Source organism: Schistocerca americana, chromosome X, assembly GCF_021461395.2.
Source record: "Schistocerca americana isolate TAMUIC-IGC-003095 chromosome X, iqSchAmer2.1, whole genome shotgun sequence".
NCBI classification, from domain to species: Eukaryota; Metazoa; Arthropoda; class Insecta; order Orthoptera; family Acrididae; genus Schistocerca; species Schistocerca americana.
Genome location: NC_060130.1, coordinates 817621225 through 817645450, shown reverse-complemented (window position 1 = coordinate 817645450; position 24226 = coordinate 817621225). Strand labels below are relative to the sequence as shown.

At 40.6% G+C, this 24226-nt stretch overlaps 2 protein-coding genes across 4 annotated transcripts in view; one reads left to right on the top strand and one right to left on the bottom strand.

Moving 5' to 3' along the window:
* Nucleotides 1-22198, bottom strand: part of LOC124554755 (ras-like protein 2) — an 88870-nt gene extending 66672 nt beyond the window's left edge. Inside the window, exon 1 of the mRNA XM_047128407.1 lies at nucleotides 21881-22198. Coding sequence (XP_046984363.1) covers nucleotides 21881-21985 — 105 coding nt within the window. The 5' untranslated portion in view covers nucleotides 21986-22198. The remainder of the gene's footprint in view (nucleotides 1-21880) is intronic.
* A 119-nt stretch (nucleotides 22199-22317) lies between these two features.
* LOC124555204 (mitochondrial glutamate carrier 1-like) overlaps nucleotides 22318-24226 on the top strand; it is a 179063-nt gene continuing 177154 nt past the window's right edge. Inside the window, exons 1-2 of one of the 3 annotated variants that reach the window (XM_047129049.1) lie at nucleotides 22318-22468; nucleotides 23903-23953. In XM_047129049.1, coding sequence (XP_046985005.1) covers nucleotides 23925-23953 — 29 coding nt within the window. In that variant the 5' untranslated portion in view covers nucleotides 22318-22468; nucleotides 23903-23924. Of the gene's footprint in view, nucleotides 22469-22739; nucleotides 22832-23251; nucleotides 23362-23902; nucleotides 23954-24226 lie in introns of those variants that run through there. The other 2 variants (XM_047129051.1, XM_047129050.1) reach the window with 2 other exon arrangements.

The following is a 24226-nucleotide window of genomic DNA, read 5'->3' as shown; positions in this document are numbered from 1 at the left end:
GATAGCATTGGTTTATGGCCTGTGGCTGGTTACAGTGTCACTACAGATAAGGAAATTCTAGGGTGGAAATACAATGGACAGCTTGGTAAATGGGCACTAATTCTACTATAAAAACTCTAAGATGGCAGTAAATGTTGTTCATGGACCGCAGGAAAGTATGAAAGCACACGACTGATGTGCTTTTCAGCCACTGAACCATCAGGGTAACAAATGGCTGTGGAAACAGGAAATTTGCCAGGAGCTGCGAGAAGAATCTATCATTTCCTTTGTTCAAATGGAAAGGTCCAGTCAGATCTTTGGACAAGGTAGGGAGGATGGGGTGAGAGATAGTCGCAAAGATAACCTGACGATAAGGGTCAATGGAGGGAGGTGGAGGTCAGAGTGAAGTGACTCTGGACAAACTGCTGCTGGAACACCAGACCTGGATCTTCCTTGTAAGTGGTGAATCCTTCTTTCAGGGAAAAGACTACGGTAAATAAGTGGAAATGTCGTGTGACTAGGGCACCCCGTTGGGTAAACTGTTCGCCGGGTGCAAGTCTTTCAATTTGACGCCACTTCGGCGAGTTGTGCATTGATGGGGATGAATTGATGATGATTGGGACAACACAACACCCAGTCCCTGATCGAAGAAAATCTCTGACTCAGCCGGGAATCAAACCCGAGCCCTTAGGATTGACATTCTGTCACCCTGATCACTCAGCTACCAGGGGCAGACGAGAACACAGCCAAAGCCTTACAGACAAACAAAAATTACGCGAAGCGAAATGTAGTGTGAGGAGGGCCATGCGAGAGGCGTTCAATGAATTTGAAAGTAAAGTTCTATGTACTGACTTGGCAGAAAATCCTAAGAAATGTTGGTCTTATGTCAAAGCAGTAGGTGGATCAAAACAAAATGTCGACACTCTGTGACCAAAATGGTACTGAAACAGAGGATGACAGACTTAAGGCCGAAATACTAAATGTCTTTTTCCAAAGCTGTTTCACAGAGGAAGACTGCACTGTAGTTCCTTCTCTAGATTGTCGCACAGAAGACAAAATGGTAGATATCGAAATAGACGACAGAGGGATAGAGAAACAATTAAAATCGCTCAAAAGAGGAAAGGCTGCTGGACCTGATGGGATACCAGTTTGATTTTACACAGAGTACCCGAAGGAACTTGCCCCCCTTCTTGCAGCAGTGTACTGTAGGTCTCTAGAAGAGCGAAGCGTTCCAAAGGATTGGAAAAGGGCACAGGTCATCCCCGTTTTCAAGAAGGGACATCGAACAGATGTGCAGAACTATAGACCTATATCTCCAATGTCGATCAGTTGTAGAATTTTGGAACACGTATTATGTTGAGAGTATAATGACTTTTCTGGAGACTAGAAATCTACCCTATAGGAATCAGTATGGGTTTCGAAAAAGACGGTCGTGTGAAACCCAGCTCGCGCTATTCGTCTACGAGACTCAGAGGGCCATAGACACGGGTTCCCAGGTAGATGCCGTGTTTCTTGACTTCCACAAGGCATTCAATACAGTTCCCCACAGTCGTTTAATGAACAAAGTAAGAGCATATGGACTATCAGACCAATTGTGTGATTGGATTGAAGAGTTCCTAGATAACAGAACGCAGCATGTCATTCTCAATGGAGAGAAGTCTTCGGAAGTAAGAATGATTTCAGGTGTGCCGCAGGGGAGTGTCGTAGGACCGTTGCTATTCACAATATACATAAATGACCTTGTGGATGACAGCGGAAGTTCACTGAGGCTTTTTGCAGATGATGCTGTGGTATATCGAGAGGTTGTAACAATGGAAAATTGTACTGAAATGCAGGAGGATCTGCAGCGAATTGACGCATAGTGCAGGGAATGGCAATTGAATCTCAATGTAGACAAGTGTAATGTGCTGCGAATACATATAAAGATAGATCACTTATCATTTAGCTAGCAGGTCAGCAACTGGAAGCAGTTAATTCCATAAATTATCTGGGAGTACGCATTACGAGTGATTTAAAATCGAATGATCATATAAAGTTGATTGTTGGTCAAGCAGATGCCAGACTGAGATTCATTGGAAGAATCCTAAGGAAATGCAATCCGAAAACAAAGGAAGTAGGTTACAGTACACTTGTTCGCCCACTGCTTGAATACTCCTCAGCAGTGTGGGATCCGTACCAGATAGGGTTGGTAGAAGAGATACAGAAGATCCAACGGAGAGCAGCGCACCTCGTTACAGGATCATTTAGTAATCGCGAAAGCGTTACGGAGATGATAGATAAACTTCAGTGGAAGACTCTGCAGGAGAGACGCTCAGTAGTTCGGTACGGGCTTTTGTTGAAGTTTCGAGAACATACCTTCACCGAAGAGTCAAGCAGTATATTGCTCCCTCCTACATATATCTCGCGAAGAGACCATGGGGATAAAATCAGAGAGATAAGAGCCCACACAGAAGCATACCGACAATCCTTCTTTCCACAAACAATACGAGACTGGAATAGAAGGGAGAACCGATAGAGGTACTCAAGGTACCCTCCACCACACACCGTCAGGTGGCTTGCGAAGTATGGATGTAGATGTAGACTATGGTTACATGGGTATTCAGGGTTGCTCCAAAAATGTGTTGTATAATTTAGTAGTAACTAGTGATGTCCAGTACACAGAGGTTGAATCCTGGCTTCTACCAGGAGGCTGATCCACAGAGCTCGTCTGAAAGGCACTAGTCACGAGTTGGAGGCTGCAGTGGTGAACCAGGTCCAGTAGTTGTAATGCTGAAGTGGCTACTGATGCACAAGCCAGACACCAATAATCCAGTTGTGAAAGGAGTCATGCTTTGTACAGATGGTGGGCTGGACTGCATCCCAGACTATGCTGAGCTTCAACTGACACTTCTTTTTAAGCTGGTGAATATGTGGTAGCCATGTCAACCTAGCATCATATAAATGTCCCAAAAAAGGATATTACTTTGCCACACTGAGAAGTTCATTATGAAGGTAAAGTTCTGGATGTGGATGAGCATACATTGGCATAAGTGTGTGACACATCATCACAGTAGAAAACCAGAAGTCATGGGTGAGAGTCAAAGCTTGTGCTTTTCTGTTGGCACCCGACAGCTGGTGTTCAGCAACATTCATGGCTGAAGAACTGTAGTGATGGCAAAAGTTGTCCACGTGCAGTGAGGTGACAACAATTATGAGAGAGTGACAGGCACATATACAGATGGCAGGAGTGTCACATACATAAAGTACAAATGGGCAGCGCATTGGTGGAGTTTTCATTTGTACTCAGGTGACTCATGTGAAAAGGCTTCCAACACGATTAGGGCTGCATGACGGGAATTAACAGACTTTGAACGTGGAATGGCAGTTGGAGCTAGGTGCATGGGACATTTCATTTCAGAAATCAATAGGGAATTCAATATTCTAAGATCCATATTGTCAAGAGTTTGCCACGAATACCAAATTTCATGCATTACTTCTCACCACGGACAACGCAGTGACTGACAGCCATCACTTAATGACTAAGAGGAGCAGTGTTTGCATAGAATTGTCAAGTGCTATCAGAAGAGAACTCTGCAAGAAGTAACCACAGAAATCAAGGTGCAATCTATGACAAAAGTATCCATTAGGACAATATGGTAAAATTTGACGTTAATGGGCTATGGCAGCACATGACCATCACAAGTGCCTTTGCTAACAGCATAGCATCTGCTGCACCTCTTCAGGGCTCGCGACCATGTTGGTTGAACCCCAGATGACTGGGAAACTGTGGCTTGGTCAGATGACTCCAAATTTCAGTTGGTAAGAGCCGATGGTAGGGTTCAAGTGTGGTGCAGACCGCTTGAAGCCATGGACCTAGGCTGCCAACAAGGCACTGTGAAAACTGTTGGTAGCTCCATAATGGTGTGGGCTGTGTCTACACGGAATGTACTGCCCCTCTGGTGCAACTGAACCGATTACCGACTTGAAATCGTTATGTTCGGCTACCAGGAGACCATTTGCAGCCATTCATGGATGGAATTTTTATGGATGACAAGGCACAACATCACTGGGACACAATTGTTCATGATCAGTTTAAAGAATATTCTGGACAATTCGAGTGAATGATTTGGTCCTCCAGATTGCCTGACATGAATGCCAGTAGACATTTACGAGACATAATCGAGACATCTGTTCGTGTACAAAGTCCTGCATCAGCGACACTTTCACAATTATGGGCGACTATAGAGGCAGCAGTGCTCTGCAGGAGACTTCCACAGACTTGTTGAGTCCGTGCCATGTCAAGTTGCTGTACTATGTCACGCAAAAGGAGGTCCGGCACAATATCAGGAGGCAACCCATTACTTACGTCATTTCAGTGTATAGGGATGGTGAGTTCATAGGTCCATGCAGACTTTGTGAGCCCACTGACTGCTATCATAAAAAGCGTCACATTTACCATGGACCCCTGTGGGATTCCAATTTTATGCATATGAAAGGTGCTGTATGATGTCCAAATTTTGACATAACACAATCAGTTAGGTAGCTAATTCTGCATAAATGCTGGGAGGAGCCTCTAAAATCCAATTTGTATAGTGTGGTAAGGATTTGGAAATGCAATGAGGGATCACACACCTTGCTTAAGTCAAAGGACAAAGCAGGGAGATGGTGTTGATGGGAAAGTACTGTCGAAGCTCCAGCTGTATTAAGTGATCAGTTATGGATTTGCCCTCTCTGATTTCACATTGACTGTTGGATGAAAGGCCACTTGTCTCAAGAGTCCAACATAGCCACTGGTTCACCATTCATTCAAGCAGCTTGCACAGAAAATCTGAGAGGCTGGTGGACCTAATAGCTGTCCATTTCATACTGTGTTTTTGTTTCAAAATTTGTGCTTTCCCTCCACTGGTTTGGAACCACTTCCTCACACCAGAAGACTGAAAGTATGTGTTGGTGCTAATCCATGGTCAGATGTTGCAGTATTTGATTGGGGATTCTATTGGGTCCTGGCACAATGTCAAGGACAAGGACTGGAGTGTTAATTCCCATTCACAAAATGCATAGAATGCTTTGATGATTAGCACTTTAGAGCAAGTTCTTTTATATAATCTATAGTCTGGGAGATGAGTCCTTGGTACTGACAGCTCAGTAGTGTCGTTCTGTTGCCTAGCAACTGCAGGTAGCCATGTGACAAACTGCAAAACTGATGTGCACTTGTCTGAAACGTACCAGTGTCTCAGATGCAACTGGTGACTAGTTCAGTTTGTAATTTATTTTGTTTTTGTTGTTTTTAGTGTTTATTTGCTGCTATTTCATTTTAACAATGTCCTGTGCAATGTGTAGCATCAGCCCAACTTGTGAGTGCAACAAAGAAAGAAAAGTGTGTTACACAGCCAGGCCCACAAATCTGTGCATTTGGCGGGAGACTACTTTGAGAAAGAAGAGGAAAAACGTGGTCCCTTATTTCCTGTTGCTCCAGTTGTTAAGAGGACTGCAACATCATTCAAAATAAGCAAGAGCACTGCCGTAATGACAGGGAAAGAAGAGTACAATATAGGTTATGGTGGGATTGACACAACAATGCTGCACATGCAAGGAAAGAAGGGGGTAGGGAAAGAAGCAAGTGAGAGCTTTGGATGATTTCGAGAAAGACACTATTTGCCATCATATATAAAGCTATTATAAGAGAAGAAAACAGCTCACTCTGTCTTTATTACTTGTGTCACTACAGGAAGATGATCTTTTTGAAGGAAGTAAACTTTCATTGCATGTGGTGCTGAAAGACATGGGTTTCAGCTATTCAGTGTTTAACAGACACAAAATATTTATGGAAAGCATGCATGTAGTTGCATGGTGGTGCAGATTTCTGTGCAAGATCATTGGTGTGAGATTCAAAAATATAATGTGAACAGACGAAACTTGGATTAATGCCAGCTATTCATTACACAGAGGCTGGAGTGACGGAACCCCCAAGGGAACCACGACAGTGTCTGTTGGAAAAGGAGGGCAAATCATTATTTCGCACGCAAGTTCACTGTATGGTTGGGTGTTACACTGCTTGTTGATGTTTCATTGAAAAAAAGACAGGTGATTACCACAAAGAGATGAACTATGGGGAAAAAAATGGTATTCAGTGGCTGAAATGACGAAAAGTGGATTTCAGAGAAGAAGGAGGCTGAATTGTTTGAAATTGTGGCACAAAAGAAACGACAATTTTCAACACACATAATTGACAAGATTGCTAAAAGGCATAGGAATTAAATCATTTAGCTCTCTCTCTCTCTCTCTCTCTCTCTCTCTCTCTCTCTCTCTCTCTCTCTCTGTGTGTGTGTGTGTGTGTGAAAACAAACTGACGCGGAAAAAGATTCTAAAATTGTTGCATACAGTGAGAAGGAAAGCCATAAAATTGACACTCAATCACTCACTCCTGCCTCACTCACGTTGAGGCACATAATCGCACTACCTCACACCTGAAGGCAAATGAGAAAGGGTGAAAGATGCCGCACCTGGGGTTAAAACAGATGTAAAATCATAGAAGAGCTAAAAAAAGAAACAAACAAACACACACACACACACACACACACACACACACACACACACACACACACACACACACACACAGAAAGGGTAAAACCAGTCTTCGCAGCCCACTCCTCCAGCCTCTTGCAACTGACGATTTGCTGCTGCGACACTGCAGAAGGAACAGAAAACTGCAAAGTCGTCCCCAGAAAAGGAGCACTGTATGGGACTCCTTACTGTAGACGTGATACTGTTTATGGCTATGATAACTTAAAAACACTGCCCTGAGAAACATCATCCTCCTGGTCAAACCAATCCAACAGCATCTCACCAACACGGGACCTAAACAACCGGATGTGAGGTGATCAGCTGTTCGGCGGCATTTAAACCATTGAAGAGCTGCATGCCTGTCCCGGATTGCAGTATGCCAGTCATTACTCACCAAGGTATGTTGCCTCCTAAGATGACCTGAAGACTTTGGGATGGATAAGTCATTGGCATGACGGATCACTCGTGTGATGTGATCCACCACTCTATATCTACATGGATACTCTACAAATTACACTTAAGTGCCTATCAGAGGGTTCATCAAACCACCTTAACAATAATTCCCTATTATTTCATGCAGAAACAGCATGTGAAAAAAAAAGAGTAACTACACTTTTCTGTGCAAGCTGTGATTTCTCTTATTTCATTAAGATGAGTATTTCTCCCTATGTAGGCATTCTACAGTGAAACCTGGTGACTGACATTTTGTGAGAAGGTTATTCTGCCACAACGGAAAAAAACTTTCATTTTAACTATGTCCACCCCATATTTTGTAACACGTCACTGACACTCTATCCCTTTTTTCTCAATACAAAAGTGTTGCTTTTCTAGGTGTAATCAATTAATCCTACATGGTAAGGATCCCACACCATACAGCTATACTCCAAAAGAGGATGGACAAGTGTACTGCATATGAAACTTATTGGTAGATTAAAACTGAGTGCCAGACCGAGACTCAAACTCTGTGGGCGATCTCTTTAGGAGAACTGGTGCATCTTCTAAGTGTTCTGCCAATAAAACGTAGTCTTTGGTTCACCTTCCCGACTACATTTTCTGTGTGTTCTTTCCAGTTTAAGTTGTTTACAATTGTAATTGTGGTGTCACCGCCAGACACCACACTTGCTAGGTGGTAGCCTTTAAATCGGCCGCGGTCCGGTAGTATACGTCGGACCCGCATGTCGCCACTATCAGTGATTGCAGACCGAGCGCTGCCACACGGCAGGTCTAGAGAGACTTCCTAGCACTCGCCCCAGTTGTACAGCCGACTTTGCTAACGATGGTTCACTGACAAAATACGCTCTCATTTGCCGAGACGATAGTTAGCATAGCCTTCAGCTACGTCATTTGCTACGACCTAAGAAGGCGCCATTATCATTTGCTATTTATCTTGTTATGCATGTACCGTCAGACCGATGTTCACCAATTATGGATTAAAGTTAAGTATTCCAGAAGCTACGTACCTTTTTTGCTAGTCTCTATTCCTTTAACTGTTCCAGACCTCACGCCGGCCTGCGTGAGCTTAAACGCGTGCCTTTCGGCTTCCTCTCTTAGTGGCTTGGCTGTCTTGCCAAGTCACAACAGTTGAATTTATGGTCTTTAGATTTGATTGATTTATTGTGTACATGAAGTTTAATGAATTTCTTTTAGCACTTGGGTGGATGACCACACGCTTTTCATTATTTAGGGACAATTGCCAATTTTCACACTGTACACGTATCTTTTCTAAATCTTTTTGCAATTTGATTTGGTCTTCTGATGCCTTTACTAGATGACAGAAGAGAGCATCACCTGCAAACAACCTAAGGTGGCTGCTCAGATTGTCTCCTAAATCATTTCTATAGATAAGGAACAGCAGAGGGCCTATAATACTACCTTGGGAAATGCCAGAAATCACTTCCACTTTACTCAATGACTTTCTATCAATTACTATGAACTGTGACCTCTCTATGAATAAAGGCGCATAACAGACAATATTCCACAAGCACGAAATCTGACTATGAATCGGCCCTGAAGTACAGTGTCAAAAGCCTTCTGTAAAACTAGAAATACAGAATCAATTTGAAATCCCTTGTCAATAGCACACAACACTTCGTGTGAGTAAAGAGCTAGCTGTGTTTCGCAAGAACGATGTTTTCCAAGTGTATGTTGACTGAGTGTCAATAGACCATTCTCCTTGAGGTAATTCATAATGTCCAAACACAATGTATGTTCCAAAATCCTGCTGCATATCGACATCAATGATATGGGCCTGTAATTTAGTGGATTACTCCTATTGCTCTTCTTAAATAATTGTGCGACCTGTGCAACTTTCCATTCTTTGGGTACGGATCTTTCATCAAGCGAGTGGTTATATATGATTGTTAAGTATGGAGCTATTGCATCGGCGTACTCTGAAAGGAACCTAATTGGTATTCAGTGTGGACAGAAGACTTGCTTTTATTAAGTGATTTAAGCTGCTTCACTACTCTGAGGATATTAACTTCTAAGTTACCCACATTGGCAGCTGATCTTGATTAGATCTCTGGAATATTTCCTTCATTTTCTTTGGTGAACAAATTTCAGAAGGCTGTGTTTAGTAACTCTGCTTTAGTAGCACTGTCATTGATAGGATTTCTATTGCTATTACACAGAGAAGGCATTGATCGTGACTCCCTTTGGATTTTCTGCCAGATTTCAATACAAAGTTTCTTTGTGGAAACTATTAAAAGCATCTCACATTCAAGTTCATGCTAAGTTTCGAGCTTCTGCAGAAGATCAACAATCTTGGGGATTTTGCATTAATTTGAATTAGGCATGTTTTTTCGTTATTTCAACAACTGTGTTCAGACATGTTTTGTGTACTGTGGTAGATCAGCTCCATCGCTTATTAATTTATTTGGTATAAATCTTGCAATTGCTGTGAATACTATTTCTTTAAATTCAAGCCACATCTGGTCTACACTTACATTGTTAATTTGGAAAGAGTGGAGATTGTCTCTCAGGAAGGCATCAAGCGAATTTTTATCTGCTTTTTTCCAACAGATATATTTTTTGTTTATTTTTGGAGAATTTCAAGTTACAGTATAAAGTCTAGCTATGACAACCCTGTGTTCACTAATCCCGGTATCCATTTTTACGCTCATTATTGGCTCAGGCTTATTTGTTACTAAGGAGTCAAGTGTGTTTTCACAACCGTTTCCTATTCGAGTGGTCCATTAACTAACTGCTCGAAATAAGGCTGTGTGCCAGGAGTTTCAGTTACTCTACATGAGTCTTGAATCCATTTATTGTTCCACTGTAGTATGGGAGCTATTTATCACAGGGATTGAACTTTCACCGTCATTCCACCGGGGTGGGGAGCCGCAACAGGTGGAGGTTCAGCCTTAGTGCAAGATGGTAGCTCCAGACAGATTTCACAATCCATTAACTCTGAAGCAGAAGCAGTATAACCATCAAGTCAAATTGCATCAGCATGATCCAACGGTCTACCACCTGTTGTCGCCTGCAGTGGAAGCTTTCCAGTTGCTTTTTTGGTCTGGGAGGGCTGTGTAGGAGCTACTGCAGCAGCAGTGGAGACAGCGTCATATTTCTTACCAGACTCTGCATTTGGAGGTACCACGAGCTCCACAATGGTGGTGACTGTTGGTTGCTCTGATGTTCTTGGGAGGGCTATGGGCTCTGGAACAACTGCAGTTTGACAAATGCACTGACAATGCAGGTGTTAGTGCTAACAGTAGCATCCCCTGTTTGTGTAGAAGTGCTGGCTTTTGAAATAGGCTTTTTAACGGCAGAAGCAAAAAGTGTAGTGAATGTAGGAGGCTGCATGTCCTTATAAATCTTCTGAGCTTCAGCATATGGAATCCATTTTGATGTTTTAATTTTCTGTATCTTCCTTTCTTCAAGGAAGACACTGCAGTCCCTACCTAGAGATGGGGTGATCCCCAGAGCAATTTACACACTTCAGAGGAGAGGAGCAACCAACTCCGTCATGTGTGACCTTGCCACATCTGCCACAAGTAGTAAAACAGTGTGCCCAAAGCACTGGCATTTGTAAACGACGCAGGGGGTTGGGGACATAAGGCCGTATGCTTAGACGAAGGAAACCTGCCTCAAAATGCTCTGGGAGATTCATGCTATTGAAGGTATATATCATGGAGTCAGATTTTATGAGATCCCCATCCAACCTTTTCAATATATTTTTCATATCAATGATCCTTTCTTGAGCCCACTCATCTTTCGTTCCTCCTTGGGAATGTCTACCAGATCTCTACATGACAACACCTTTGCTGTAATTCAAGGTGTTGTGGAGTTCCATTACCATGGCACATTTGCAAGCCAGTCAGCTTTTCTGAGGTTTGTTGCTTGTTTGGAACTAGCAGTTTCAACCAAACTGTGTTTCATTACACAATCACTTGACTGATTTCAGTGTACCTGTGATGCCCTCTAAACCTTTTTGAAATTAAAAGGAGATACTTTCTCAAAGCTGTCCTCATTATGTTTCACAATCAAAAACACATTCTGACCAGCAGCATGGATTTTATCACTAATGAATGAAGAACTTTGTGTAAGTTCCGAGTGTGGAGGACTGGCTATACGAACCCTCTTGTTGGATTGGATGTTAGTACCTACCATTCCGCAGGGAGTAAGAAGAGGGAATTCTGAGGGTTCCATGTCAGTCCCACGAGCAGCTAGGGAAATAGAAGTCTACACGGACCACAAGCAGCTAGGGAAATAGAAGTCTACATGGACCAAGCCCTGTGTGCCTAAGTAAACCTGATACAACTGAGGTGCGGCAGGTTCCCCAGAGGTTGCCCAATAATGAATGCTCCACATCAACAGCTGGGCATCTCATTGGTGCATAACACACCTTAAGATTGAGGTTTTATTTCTTTATTTTTATTTTTTTTTATAGAGGATTTACCATTCTTGCAAACAAGGCAGTTAAGCCAAGATCCCTGTTCCCAGTAACACAGTGTTCCACCATTGTGCCACATGGTAGTCGCTGAAGTGTGCCCAGAGCAGCACTTACCAGTCCCCCAGCTCAGGAACCTCAGGGTTCCCAAGCCTGTACCCAGCAAATGAATGATGAGCCCCTGAGGGCCATTCGGCTTCTTCCATACCATTGTCACCTCAGTGCCATTGAAGGGGCATGGGCGCAAATAAAAAATTACTCTGCTGAAAACAAGAAAAAAAATTCACTGTCTCTTAAGTTGAAAATCTCCTTGTAGTAACTGTTAGTCCAGTTATGAGTGACACCTAAACAAAAATTGTGAACAGCACTGTGTCATCAGAGAGCCAGCCGAAAATGAAATAGTTGTGGAAGGCTGGATCAAAAATTTAATTATACATCAGGGAAGGAGCAGTGATAGTTCAAGCAGTGCTGAAGGTGAATATTCTAAATCAGTTCCTGACAATAATTTGAGTGGTGTTTTCCCATTAGCCAAAGTAACACACACTCAGGAATGTAAGATGGAGCTACTGGTATCATTGTCTTGTGAGTATGGTACCTTCTTCATATTATAACTGTTAATGTACTGATAAATTATTCTGTTACTCATTTTAGAACTAACTAATAATGCTCATATTTAACAATGGGAAAAAAAACTGCTGAAGTTTAGTGATCTGCAAAAATAGTTTTTATTTCTATTATGAAGTTTGACAAGTAACTTTACAATATTTCAGCATACTAGATACTAAATAGCTCTATTCCATTTTTAAGTTTATATTACAAGTAGCAACTGTAAATAAGCAAATATGACCTGTACATTGCTGACTCTTGTTTTTGCTGCTACAGAACACGTGTAGTATCGACCAGGTGCAAAGTGCCATAAGCCATCTACATCTATAATCTGCAAACCACAGTGAAGTGCATGGCAGAGGGCACTTCCCACTGTACCAGCCATCAGGGTTTCTTCCTGATCCATTCATTTACGGAGTGTGGGAAGAATGGCTGTCCGAATGCCTCCATGTGTGCAGCAACTACTCCTATCCTATCCCCATAATCCCTATGTGAGCTTTACACAGGGGGTTGTTGTATATCCCTAGAGTAATCATTTAAAGCCAGTTCTTGGAACTTTGTTAACAGACTTTCTAGGGGTAGTTTATGTCTGTCTTCAAAAGTATGACAGTTCAGTTCTGTCAGCATCTCTCCCATAGATTAAACAAACCCGTGACAATTTGTGCTGCCCTTCTCTCTATGCATTCAATATCCCCTGTTAGTCCTATCTGCACAGGTCCCACACACTTGAGCAATATACTAGAACTGGTTGCACAAATGATTTGTAAGCAACCTCTTTTGTAGACTGATTGCACTTCCGCAGAATTCTACCAATAAATCAAAGTCTACCACCTGCTTTATCCACGACTGAACCTATGTGATCATTCCATTCCATATCCCTATGGAGTGTTACACCCAGATATCTGTGTGAGTTGGCTGACTCCAACACTGACTCATTGATCACATTTTTTGTTTTGTGAAGTGCAAAATTTTATATTTCTAGACATTTAGAGCAAGTTGCCAATATCTGAACCACATTGAAATCTTATAAAGATCTGACTGAATATTTATGCAGCTTCTCTCAGATAGAACTTCAACATAGATAACTGCATCATCTGCAAAAAGCCTGATTTTACTATTAATAATGTCTGCAAGGTCATTAATATACAATATGAACAGCAAGGGTCCCAACACATTTCCTTGGCACACACTCGATGTTATTTCCACATCTGACAATGACTCTCCATCCAAGATAACATGCTGTGTCGTCCCTACCAAAAAGTCCTCAAATCCTGTCAGAAATTTCACTTGATAGCCTGTATGATCGTACTTTTGACAATAAGCGTGTGTGCAGTACTGAGTCAAATGTTTTTTTGGAAAACAAGAAAAACAGCATCTTCCTGGTTGCTTTGATCCAAAGCTTTCCATATGTTGTGAGAAAAGTGCAAGTTGGGTTTCAGTGATTGAGGTTTGCAACATCTATGCCAGTTGGCATTGAGGAGGTCATTCTGTTCAAGATACCTCATTATGTTTGAGCTCAGAATATGTTCTAAGATTCTACAACAAATCAATGTCAAGGATATTGGACGGTAGTTTTGTGGATTATCATATTTGTGCCATGTTTGCCAATATTACCATTTGCCAACCTGAACTATCAATACCAGCCATTTAGCTCACGGACTGTATACAGTGTGAACCTGAAATTCAGCACCAAAATTTTCAAGGCTATTCAGGATGCTTTCTGAGTATTTTTGTGTGAGGCATCAGAGATCTCCAGTGACCTGTTACAGAGTAATAATGTAATTAATGGTTTATTCTGTTTTTTACCCCAATTACACTTGTGTTTGTGAAAATATCTTCACAATAGTGTAAAAGCTCGTAATATGAAATCAATCAAACATGTAACAGAATAATGCAACAATTCTCAACAATACGTGTAAACTTTTCTTACTGTGTAGCATTGTTATGCCACTATTCCATTGCATTCAGTGAATCCATACACTAGGTACCATATGAACCAACTCAGTTTTCATCTGTAAACCTATCTGTGGTATGGTGTGCCACTTGACTTGCAACCAACACTGCCAGAAAAACAAATTCAAGACAGAACCCAGCAGTACTTAATGCAAGCTGGAGGGTGAAGAATGATGTGGGTGCTACTTTTGTCAACAGAAAGTACCATGAGAGAATTGAACAAGCTTGTTTCCAAACAAGACACAGAGTGAGTATCATCGACATACAACACAGATATAAAAATAAATATGGTAAGAAATCAATTTAATTACAATACTCTTTAAACAACAACCTGTGATTTAACTTCCTTGGACTAGTGTACAACTCTATTCAATAAAAACTTGGCACATAGATGTCTCAGGGTCAAGCTATACACTGTCTCCTTTATGCCCTAAGGTGGTAGTGACCAGTCAATCCACTACACTGGTGATCCGCAGTCAGTTGGTTGAGGGCAGACATATAATGTGAGTAAAAGATTATTAAACATAAAGTAACAGGGAAGTGGCAGTCATAATGTATGCTGCACTTCCTATTTATATTTTACATAACTCTTTTATTTAGCAAGACATAGCTTCCTATTGAATGATGGTCTTCATGAAATAAAATATGAGTTCATCTAGTAAGAATGTCCCACTTGCAACTTAACTAGCAGCACACGACTGACTGCAATCTCCACTTAATATGCTCAAATTACTAATTGCGTTTATGCACCAGCTCTTCTAACCCCATGCTCAGATGCATAAGCCAAAGTCCATGTATGACGAAATACAGTCTGATGCTCTGACAGCCAAAGTCACAGGTCTCTATTCAGAATCTGTCACCTAGCTGCACTCCCAGTCGCAAAGAGCACAAGTCTCCAGTGGTCATAACTGAAAATCCATTCCCATGTCATAAAAACCAAATCAGGCCTCTCTGTCCAATGGCCATGACAGCAGTTCTTGCATTTTCCAGCAGTTCCCAATAGCAGATCTTCCACCACCAAGTCCACAAACATTACTAAAATTTAGCCAATGGGATTTCAAGTAGCTCCCAACAATATAACACACTTCTTACAACACTTCATGTGCAACTGAAATGAAAATGAACTGGAAATGTAAATGGATCTGGTCCACCATTCCTATATTAATAATTCTACAATTAATTTACATAAGTTACAAGAAATATTATTTGATACTGGGTCTACTGACACTATTCCCTTAGACATGGATGTATGATTAAGATACAAAAGGGTGTGCATTTATTCCATTTTCAATTAAACATCACCAACAAGTTTAATACGTTAAATTAATGTGATATACTACTGCTTTATTTATAAATGTATGTGTGGAGTACTCTTATATAACATACTTCATGTAGACACTTGTCATCATAGCATATCGTGTAGAGTCTAGTTATACTTGTGTATGTACATGGCATTACATTTCTTGGACCCAGATATAATCCTTACAATTACTGCGCCAATATTCCTTGTCTCATGCTACGTTATTAGAAAGTTTGTTCTGTTCACAGTCTTGGCATTGCCAAACAATACTTAGCTTTAGACATCTGCAGCTTTTAGCATCCCTCACAGCTTTTACCTGTTGGTGCTTACTGCTTAGGGTCAGATGCTGACTCTTGCTAATCCCTCTTTTTGTCCATAGGCCTTCATCATGCCTACCTCAATGGCACCCATTACCATTTGCCCAATGTCCGTTTGTATACACACAGCACAATGAACAGTTTTTTTATAGTAATTCTATGTTGGAGGCATTTCCCAAAAGGGAACCATCTCTGGGACTCTTCAACAGCTTAAGGTAATGGTTACACTCCTTCCCCCCCCCCCCCCCCTCTGGCCTTTTAACAACACTTTTTATGGACCATCTGTTATTGATCAAGCTTCTGGGCATCTCCACAGCAGTGGAACCTTACCTGGTTTCTCCAGGTTTAAAATATAACACTCAACAGCAGCCTCAGGCTTCCTCTTCAGCCTTGTCACATTACACAATAGAGACCACAGGTCCCATATACCAAAATACTCAGAAAATATCCATGGAACACCTCCAAAATTTTATCGGTGTAGTTTGATTTTATCCTGGTATATACCATACACCAATACTGGTATACGATGTGTGATCAGAAAGTAGCGGGAATATTTGTTTTTCTTAAAGATGTTTGTTTGTTCTTCAACAGCAACTTTGTCCCACTCAAAGTAAACTCCCTCAGATATCATATGCTGGTGCCAGCGCTTCTTCCAATCTTGGAAGCACTTCTGAAACTCACTTTTTTTTATGGTGTTAAGGTCCTTCAGCGATTCTGTTTTTATCTCATCAAGTGGCAAAACGACATCCTTTCATGGTTCCCTTCAGTCCCGGGAATAGAAAGAAGTCGCAGTGGCCATGTCCAGCGAATAAGGTGCCTGGGACAACATAATGGTTTTTTTTTTTCTCTTCTTCTTTTTTTTTGCCAAAATATCACAAACAAGCATTGAAATGTGAGCAGGAGTATTATCGTGATGCAGTTTCCATGAGTGGTTTTGAGACAATTTCTGGTCACTTTCTTCGTAATGCTTCATGCAAACGATGCATAACTTCCAGGTGGAATTCCTAACTGACTGTAGTACCATAAGGCAGGAACTCGTGGTGCACTATGCCACTGTTACCGCAAAAAAAAAAAAGAAGACAGTGAGAAGGACCATCACGTCATTGAACTCGTCAAATATTTTTCGGTCTTGGCTCTTCAGGCAGTTTTCATTCGGACGATTGGGCCTCAGTTTCATCGTCATACTCGTATACCGCGAGGCTGGGCCTCAGTTTCAACGTCATACTCGTATACCGCGAGGCCAACGAGAAAGACAGACCATGGCGCGTACGTTACGAAGGTAGGCCTGAGCCAGCACCAAGCTCGCTCGCTCAACTCTGCAGACAAACTACATTTTTACACTTGTTAACTCATAGCTAGGTGTTTACGTATGAACGAGAATAGTATCTTCTATTGGAATCTGCTATTATGGAGTCTTACTGTTAATAGTCCTACAGTGATCGAAGTCCATAGGCCTACTTAATATTTGTTATGGGTATACTGGGGTACAATAAATTTAAAATTGTACCAAAATGATTATCAGCTGCATAAGGCACCACTTCTAGTATGAAATGAGGACTGTTAAGTAGAAGAGACTAAATGCCATAAACAAGCCGTTTTACCATTTACATCCAGCGCTGATCTTAAATTAACTTTCGTTGTAGTACTATTAATGAATAAGACTGTGACGTATGCACCGCGGCCTCCCTTTCTCGTGGGTCTCACTATACCGTTATCGGCTGGGCTATGTAAACACGACATCATTTTTGGTCAAAATTCAACCATTTCGGAACAAACTGTGCTGCTACAAGTTCCATACCCAACACATCTGACAAAACTGCTTGGCATAAGCCAAAGAATTAGCGACTTCATCACCTCTCTGATGGCAATTTTCCAGAACCATTTCCTTTACTTCTCCCACACTGTCGTCAGTAATTGATGTGCTAGGGCAACCATCGTCTTCAATGTCTTCGACACCCTCTATGAAACATTTACACCACTCTTAAATACTTGTCTTACAGTAGATTCGCCAAAGCCACAGTCAAATACCAAAGGATGCATCAAGCAATAATACAAAAATAAATCACACTGAAGAGCCAACGGAATTTGTATAGGCATCAGTATTTAAATACAGAGATATGCAAACAGACAGGATATGGTGCTGTGATCAGCAATGCTTAAAAAACACAAGTGACTGGCACAGTTGTTAGATCGGTTACTGCTGCTACAATGGCAAATTATCAACAATGAAGTGAGTTTGAACATGGTGCTATAGTTGGCGCATAAGCAAAGGGACACATCTCCGAGGTAGTGATGAAGTGGGCATTTTCCCGTACAACCATTTCACGAGTGTACCGTGAATATCAGGAATCTGGTATAACATCAAATCTCCGACATTGCTGCAGCCGGTAAAAGATCCTGCAAGAATGGGCCCAACAACGACTGAAGAGAATTGTTTAATATGACACAAGGGAAACCCTTGCGCAAATTGCTGCAGATTTCATCCTGGGATATCAACAAGTTTCAGCATGTAAACCATTCAACAAAACATCATCGATAAGGACTTTCGGAGCCGAAGGCCCACTCATGACCGCACGACACAAAGATTTACATCTTGCCTGGTCCAGTCAAGTACAGTTGAGAAATAACTGGGGACTTTTACGTGAATCGGAAAAATAGTGCAAACAATGAGCAAACTACTACTTGTTGTCAGTGAAAACAGGTGAAAAATTCCGTTAGAGAAAATGGATAAAATTGACTGTTGAAGGAAGTAAGTTATAAAAGTACGAAAATTAAAACTGGAAGGCAGAGAGTTTTTTATACAAATAAAACTTGGATGGACAGTGACATTACTTCCAGAAAATGTTGGCAGCCTCTTCATGTTGAAGACATAATCATCAATGTTAGTGGAAGCCACAGAATATTGGATCTAATTCTGGGTTCTTATCAAGCACCCAGTAAATTATTAAAGTGATCGCACAAAAAATTTTCTAGATAAATGTGAGCAAATGTGGTGCAGTCAAATGAATTATTTTAACATTATTTGCATAAAATCACCAACAAGTTAAAAAGTTCGGAACAAATTTCATTAGTTTGTTTGTAAGTAGAACTTTATGCAACCACATAAAACCTTTGACATTTATGAAAAACAGGCTATGATTTTGAACTTCAAGTTTGCAGAAATTGTGAGACAGGATACAACGGAGTGCCTGTAATATATGTTTCAAAAATTGAGTTGTGACTCTTACACTGATTCTCAAGTTCTATATAAAAAAAAGTCTGGAACATAGTGAGGCTATGGATCCACTGTGCTTTCTATGAAAATAAGTAGTCGCTGTTCTGTGGTGATAAATGCTGTAAAATACAATGAAAGAACTTTTTTCTCTGCTGCCTTCAGGCAAGGGCATGACCTGCTTCTAATACTATGTTTCCTCATCAACTGAACTGTATGAAACAGTGCTGCATTTTTCAACCATTTGGTATATTATGCTATCAGTGCAGACTCAACATCTGGAATGGCTATCAACCTCTAACTGCCGGCCGCTGTGGCCAAGCAGTTCTAGGAGCTCCAGTCTGGAACCACGCTGCTGCTACGGTCGCAGGTTCAAATCCTGCCTCGGGCATGGATGTGTGTGATGTCCTTAGGTTAGTTAGGTTTAAGTAGTTCTAAGTCTAGGGGACTGATGACCTCAGGTGTTAAGTCCCATAGTGCTCAGAGCCATTTGAACCATTTTTTGAAACCCCCAACCTGACCTTGGTCTTATCAAACACTGTTGTACACTGAACAACACATCTGATTGCTCATATACCACACCTGGTTACAGTGTGGCATTGGAACCCTCACCCATCTCCCCTGAAAATCTTAAGTTTGGTGAGAGATTGATCTGTAATGCACCTTGAGGTCTAGTTTAGCTTGAAAGATGACAATGTGGACACAAGTTTTTAAAGCCAACGAATGAGAAAACCAAATAAAGGTTGTGGTAACAAATTAACTGGTAGTGCAGCCTAATGTTTATGTTCACCCGATACTGAAAACTATAACAGGGGTCCAATATAAAACTTTTAAGCCAAAACTCACCCCCTCCAAACAATGCATATTGGACCATACAAAATTACAACCAATGTCTCATTAGAATGTTGTCATATCTAATTGCTTCTGTATAAAAGTAAAACTGAGGACATACTATGTCCATGTCTTTGGACACCAGTCACCAGACTGCATATATTGGGTAACTGAGCCTGCAACAGTAATGCTAGGTTCAGCAGTCAACCAGGACTTTTGCATAATAACGGATACAGCACACAAAAAAAAAACTATGCAGTTCTTATGATATCGAATGTTGCACTTCTTTGGCTGATGAGACTGAATTCCCAAATGTTAGTTTTCACAATATTCTGCTCTTGGGGCTTGTCAACGCTTTCTTCACTTCGGCAGTGAAAAGAATGTAAGTCTATCTGTAGCCCTACATAATGAACACCAACATATTTGTCTTGCATTTTATCAAATTTAAAACCTAAAGCCAGTCAACATTAACATAAATGGATGTACTAAAATGCAGGAAACAATGTGAAGGCTTGGAACCCTTAATCATGGTACTTGTCATTTTAGAAACAATAGATTTACATGAACTTGCTCCCATGTTTCTAAACAATAATGTGCTCTTGTAAAATAACCATTAGGTTCAGTGCCGATAATACTGTACAAAAATACGTGAAAGAGTGAAAATATTCAGCCCATGACCTTATATTTTACCTTTCATTGTAGGAATTAATCGCATAGGGTACAAGAACAGTTTTTCTATAGTTTCAAGAATCATAGCAGCAATATGTATACTCATTGCTTGTACATATCTGAAAGTCCAAATAATTAGGATAAAAGCAGTTTTGAAACTATATTTGAAACATATCATCCTTTGTTCTCTTCGCCCTGCTAATGCTTAATCAGGTCACATTATCAGTGGGTAACAATGGTATTCTCGCCTTTTACTCGCTAATTTTCATAACAGAAAGTGAGAAAAATTGTTTGTCAAATAAAATGACGCAATGAGGCATCTAATATGAGAGGTAGGCCGCAGATTGAATTGTAGCTTAATGCTACTTAATTGAGACATCTACGAACGCTCTAGACCACACCTTCCTGCCGCACGCCTACAGAATCCATTCCTCGTCTTTAAAAGGACAGTGGCTTGATTCAACAGATGCCGCGTATGACGTAACGCCTGACGTCATAGCTAAAACGAATATCTCCCAAACCTTGCAACAACGTTTGGCCTGTCATCCCGTACTGTTGTTCTCGACGCCTTAGGAAAAAAAAAGTTAATCTAGCACTCATCTCAATAGTTCACCCATAGATTTTCACTTGTACTACAAACTGCAATAACAGCACTAGGAATAAGGGTTGTTCCTCGGGAGAAACTTTCCAACTTGTCGATAAGGGGTATTGCCTTGCCGAGTGCTGATGAGAAAGTTTATTAACGAAAGTTTACTGAATAACGTCGAATATTATACGATTGTAAGCAAAACTTACACTATATGGTCTCCCCAACAATACTGCTTTCCGCTGTTTATATATAATCAGCTCGCGTGATGAACATTTTTACAATAACCGGCAGGGTTCCTTTTATGTGAAGAGATTAATAAGCGTATATACCAAAATCAATAATTCGTCTTTTGGCAACAAAATAGGTTAAAACAATGTCCCGGCATGATTCTTACAACAATGTTAGCTAATACAACAGCTAGGATGTGACCAGTGAAAAAGAAGACTTTAAATAGTGAAGTTATTGTTGCTTGGTTTGTAGATATAGAAAGTATGATTGAACACCACTGTCCAGCGAACGCTTCCGATAACAATCACACCTTTTCCGTCCATAAACAGTGGAATTCTAATATGAAACCTTTTAAAATTTATCATCACATGCTTAACGCGCCAAACCCGTACTCACCAATACGTCAATGTGCCAACAAACATTGTTGCAACGTACGTTCATCATAGACCTTATGTCAACAAAGAGATGGTACAATCTGAACGCGTCCATGGGATCTTATTAAATACACGCTTTTGTTGAAACTAGTAAGGTAAACAAATATAGGCATTTAGTTAAAATTTTAAAGCTCACTACGAACAAGTATTTGTAAACAGTTATTTTTGTGGCACTATCTACGTTTATGTCCCTGGAAGTTTAGTAAACAATTTTCAAGAGCACTTCCTGACATAACTTCTTGAAGTATGTGGGTGGAGACTCTGAGAATCGGTTAATGAACTACACATCACAGTTTGTCAATAGTGTTAGAGATGTAAATTTTACATACCTGAATGAATTGTATAGTTATCGCGGATTTCCCAACTCCACCACCCCCTACGACAACGAGCTTGTATGTCTGTGCGTAACTTTGTCGCTCCGTCTGCTTCGACATTTCGAAGTTTTAACACTCGCTTCTCTGAGAGCTGTACCAGCGCTGTATTTTAGCTACCTCTTTCACAGCATGACGTAGTAGTTTACATATCCATCACACGCGCACAACACATTATTACTACAATTTTAGGCAGAATTCTTCAAACCCTCGATGAAAAAAAACTCTCTGTGTATCATCAAAGCTTCACGGGTCGTCGACAGGGAGTGCGCGCGTCGAATGTTCTTACATAAATTGACCAATAGATGGTGGGCGCGAGGCTATTATTCCATTCGAAATTCTTTCTTGTGGCTCGAAAACACGGTCGATACAAGTCTCGATGTACGTCTAATATCTATGGGATAAGCAAGTCGCTCAGAGATGAGTATCTGTGCAAGCGGCTATGGTATATAATATTATACGAAAGTCTGAACACCCGTCGTGAGCTGTGACAGCTAGTCTTGGCTGCAATTAAATTCGGTTATCACAGGCAAAGCGCTGCTAGTGGTGAGTGAAGTCAGACTATTTTCTTTTTTAAAAAAGTAATGTTTATTGCGTATATATGTTTCATTGATGTTAATCATTCCCTAAAGTATTACCTGTTTTAAATTGCCTCGATTTGTAGCATATTGAATACAGCTGAAATTACGCGGTGGGTTCCATAGAGTGGATATACTACTTGAAGGTAGGAAAAAAAACTCGCGCAACGTGACATGGTAACCTTTTTCATTTCTCTCCTTTAAGCCGGGTTGCAACTTTTAGTGTTTTTCAGCAGCTTCGTAGAGAGCCGACTATATTTCCTCTATTAGTCTGTCTTGCAGGGATCCTCAACCTTGCTTGTTAGGAGTGCGCTGTTTCCAACACAGGCCGGTAACAGAATCTGACTGACTACTGTATCCGCACGTAGCTACTTTGAAAATACTGAATTCAATAGTTAATATCTTTCCGAAATATGAATCGTATGTTACTCTTAGATTCCGAACATTTGAATGTGTTCCCTAATTTTCAGTTAAGATTGTGACAAAAATCGCGCCAGCCGTCTTAGTGAATTGCGTCTTTGTTATAATAGTTTCACTGACAATTGCATACCACCTTACCTCATTCAAATATTTGCACATGATTTTCACCAGCTTATTTTTCCCGCCGTGTACAACTTTTTCTAAACTCGTGTAAATGATACTGATATGCTTAGCCTGAATAGAAAATTACATTGACTTCAGTTTTATATCTTTGAAACGCAAGTGTAGTAAAACCTACTACGTTTTTACCTAAACCACCCCATGAAAGTGCGTCTGTGATTCCTTAAATGAGTCTCTTCCTGACTGATTTATTAGTCCTTGTTCAATCTGAGTACTTCCTCGGTTCTTTGTACGCTGTGAGTTATTAGGGTTTAATACGAGGTAAAGATATAGTGTTTCATCCTCACCTTTATCTGAATTGGACCTTTTCCAAGAACTCCTCAGAAATCGTATTGATTTCAGAATAACAGTTAACAAACTTCACAGTTCTGTGTGCCTGTCTTTTCTGTTATTTGTATTCAATATTTCCTATTCAGAGTGCACTGAAATGTATCATAGTATAAATACTGGAAAGAGGTAATGTTGTAGGCCATAGTTTCAAGAAAGGGAAGGAAAAATTTGACATTGACTAGTGAGATTTTATTAGCATGATTTTTTTTTCACCTTGTGAAACTGTTTAATATGGAAATATTTAGTATATACCTTAAGTTGTGTATGAGGCTTGATGGTAGAATTGTATTTGCAGGGGGTTATGTTAGAACGAACAAGTGCTTTATGATACAGTTTCTATATTAGGTAATTTTGTATCAAGGTATGCAGAAATTTTGTGACCATTATGTTCTTTCCTTTCTCCATATTTGGTGTGTTTACATTTTACAAGTTAAAGCAGTGGAGGAAAATCTGTCTGTTACTTATGTTGTAGGTGTATCCAGAGGGGTGACAAGATGGCAGACACAGAAGTAACAAGATTTCCGTAAGTTACGAATTGAATATCTTTCTCTAGTGTTCAAGTGTTCATGGGGGGGAGTGTGTGTGTGTGTGTGTGTGTGTGTGTGTGTGTGTGTGTGTGTGTGTGTGTGTGCACACACACATTGTGACCTAGATGAATGAATTCCTTTTTTAACATCTCAAAGTTATTGGTCGCACATTGAAAAACACTTAATTTTTGAACTGCAGTTCTCCACAAAGGAGTGATTTCTCAGCCTTAATATTTTGTGTATTAAACTATATAGTATAGTTACTTTCC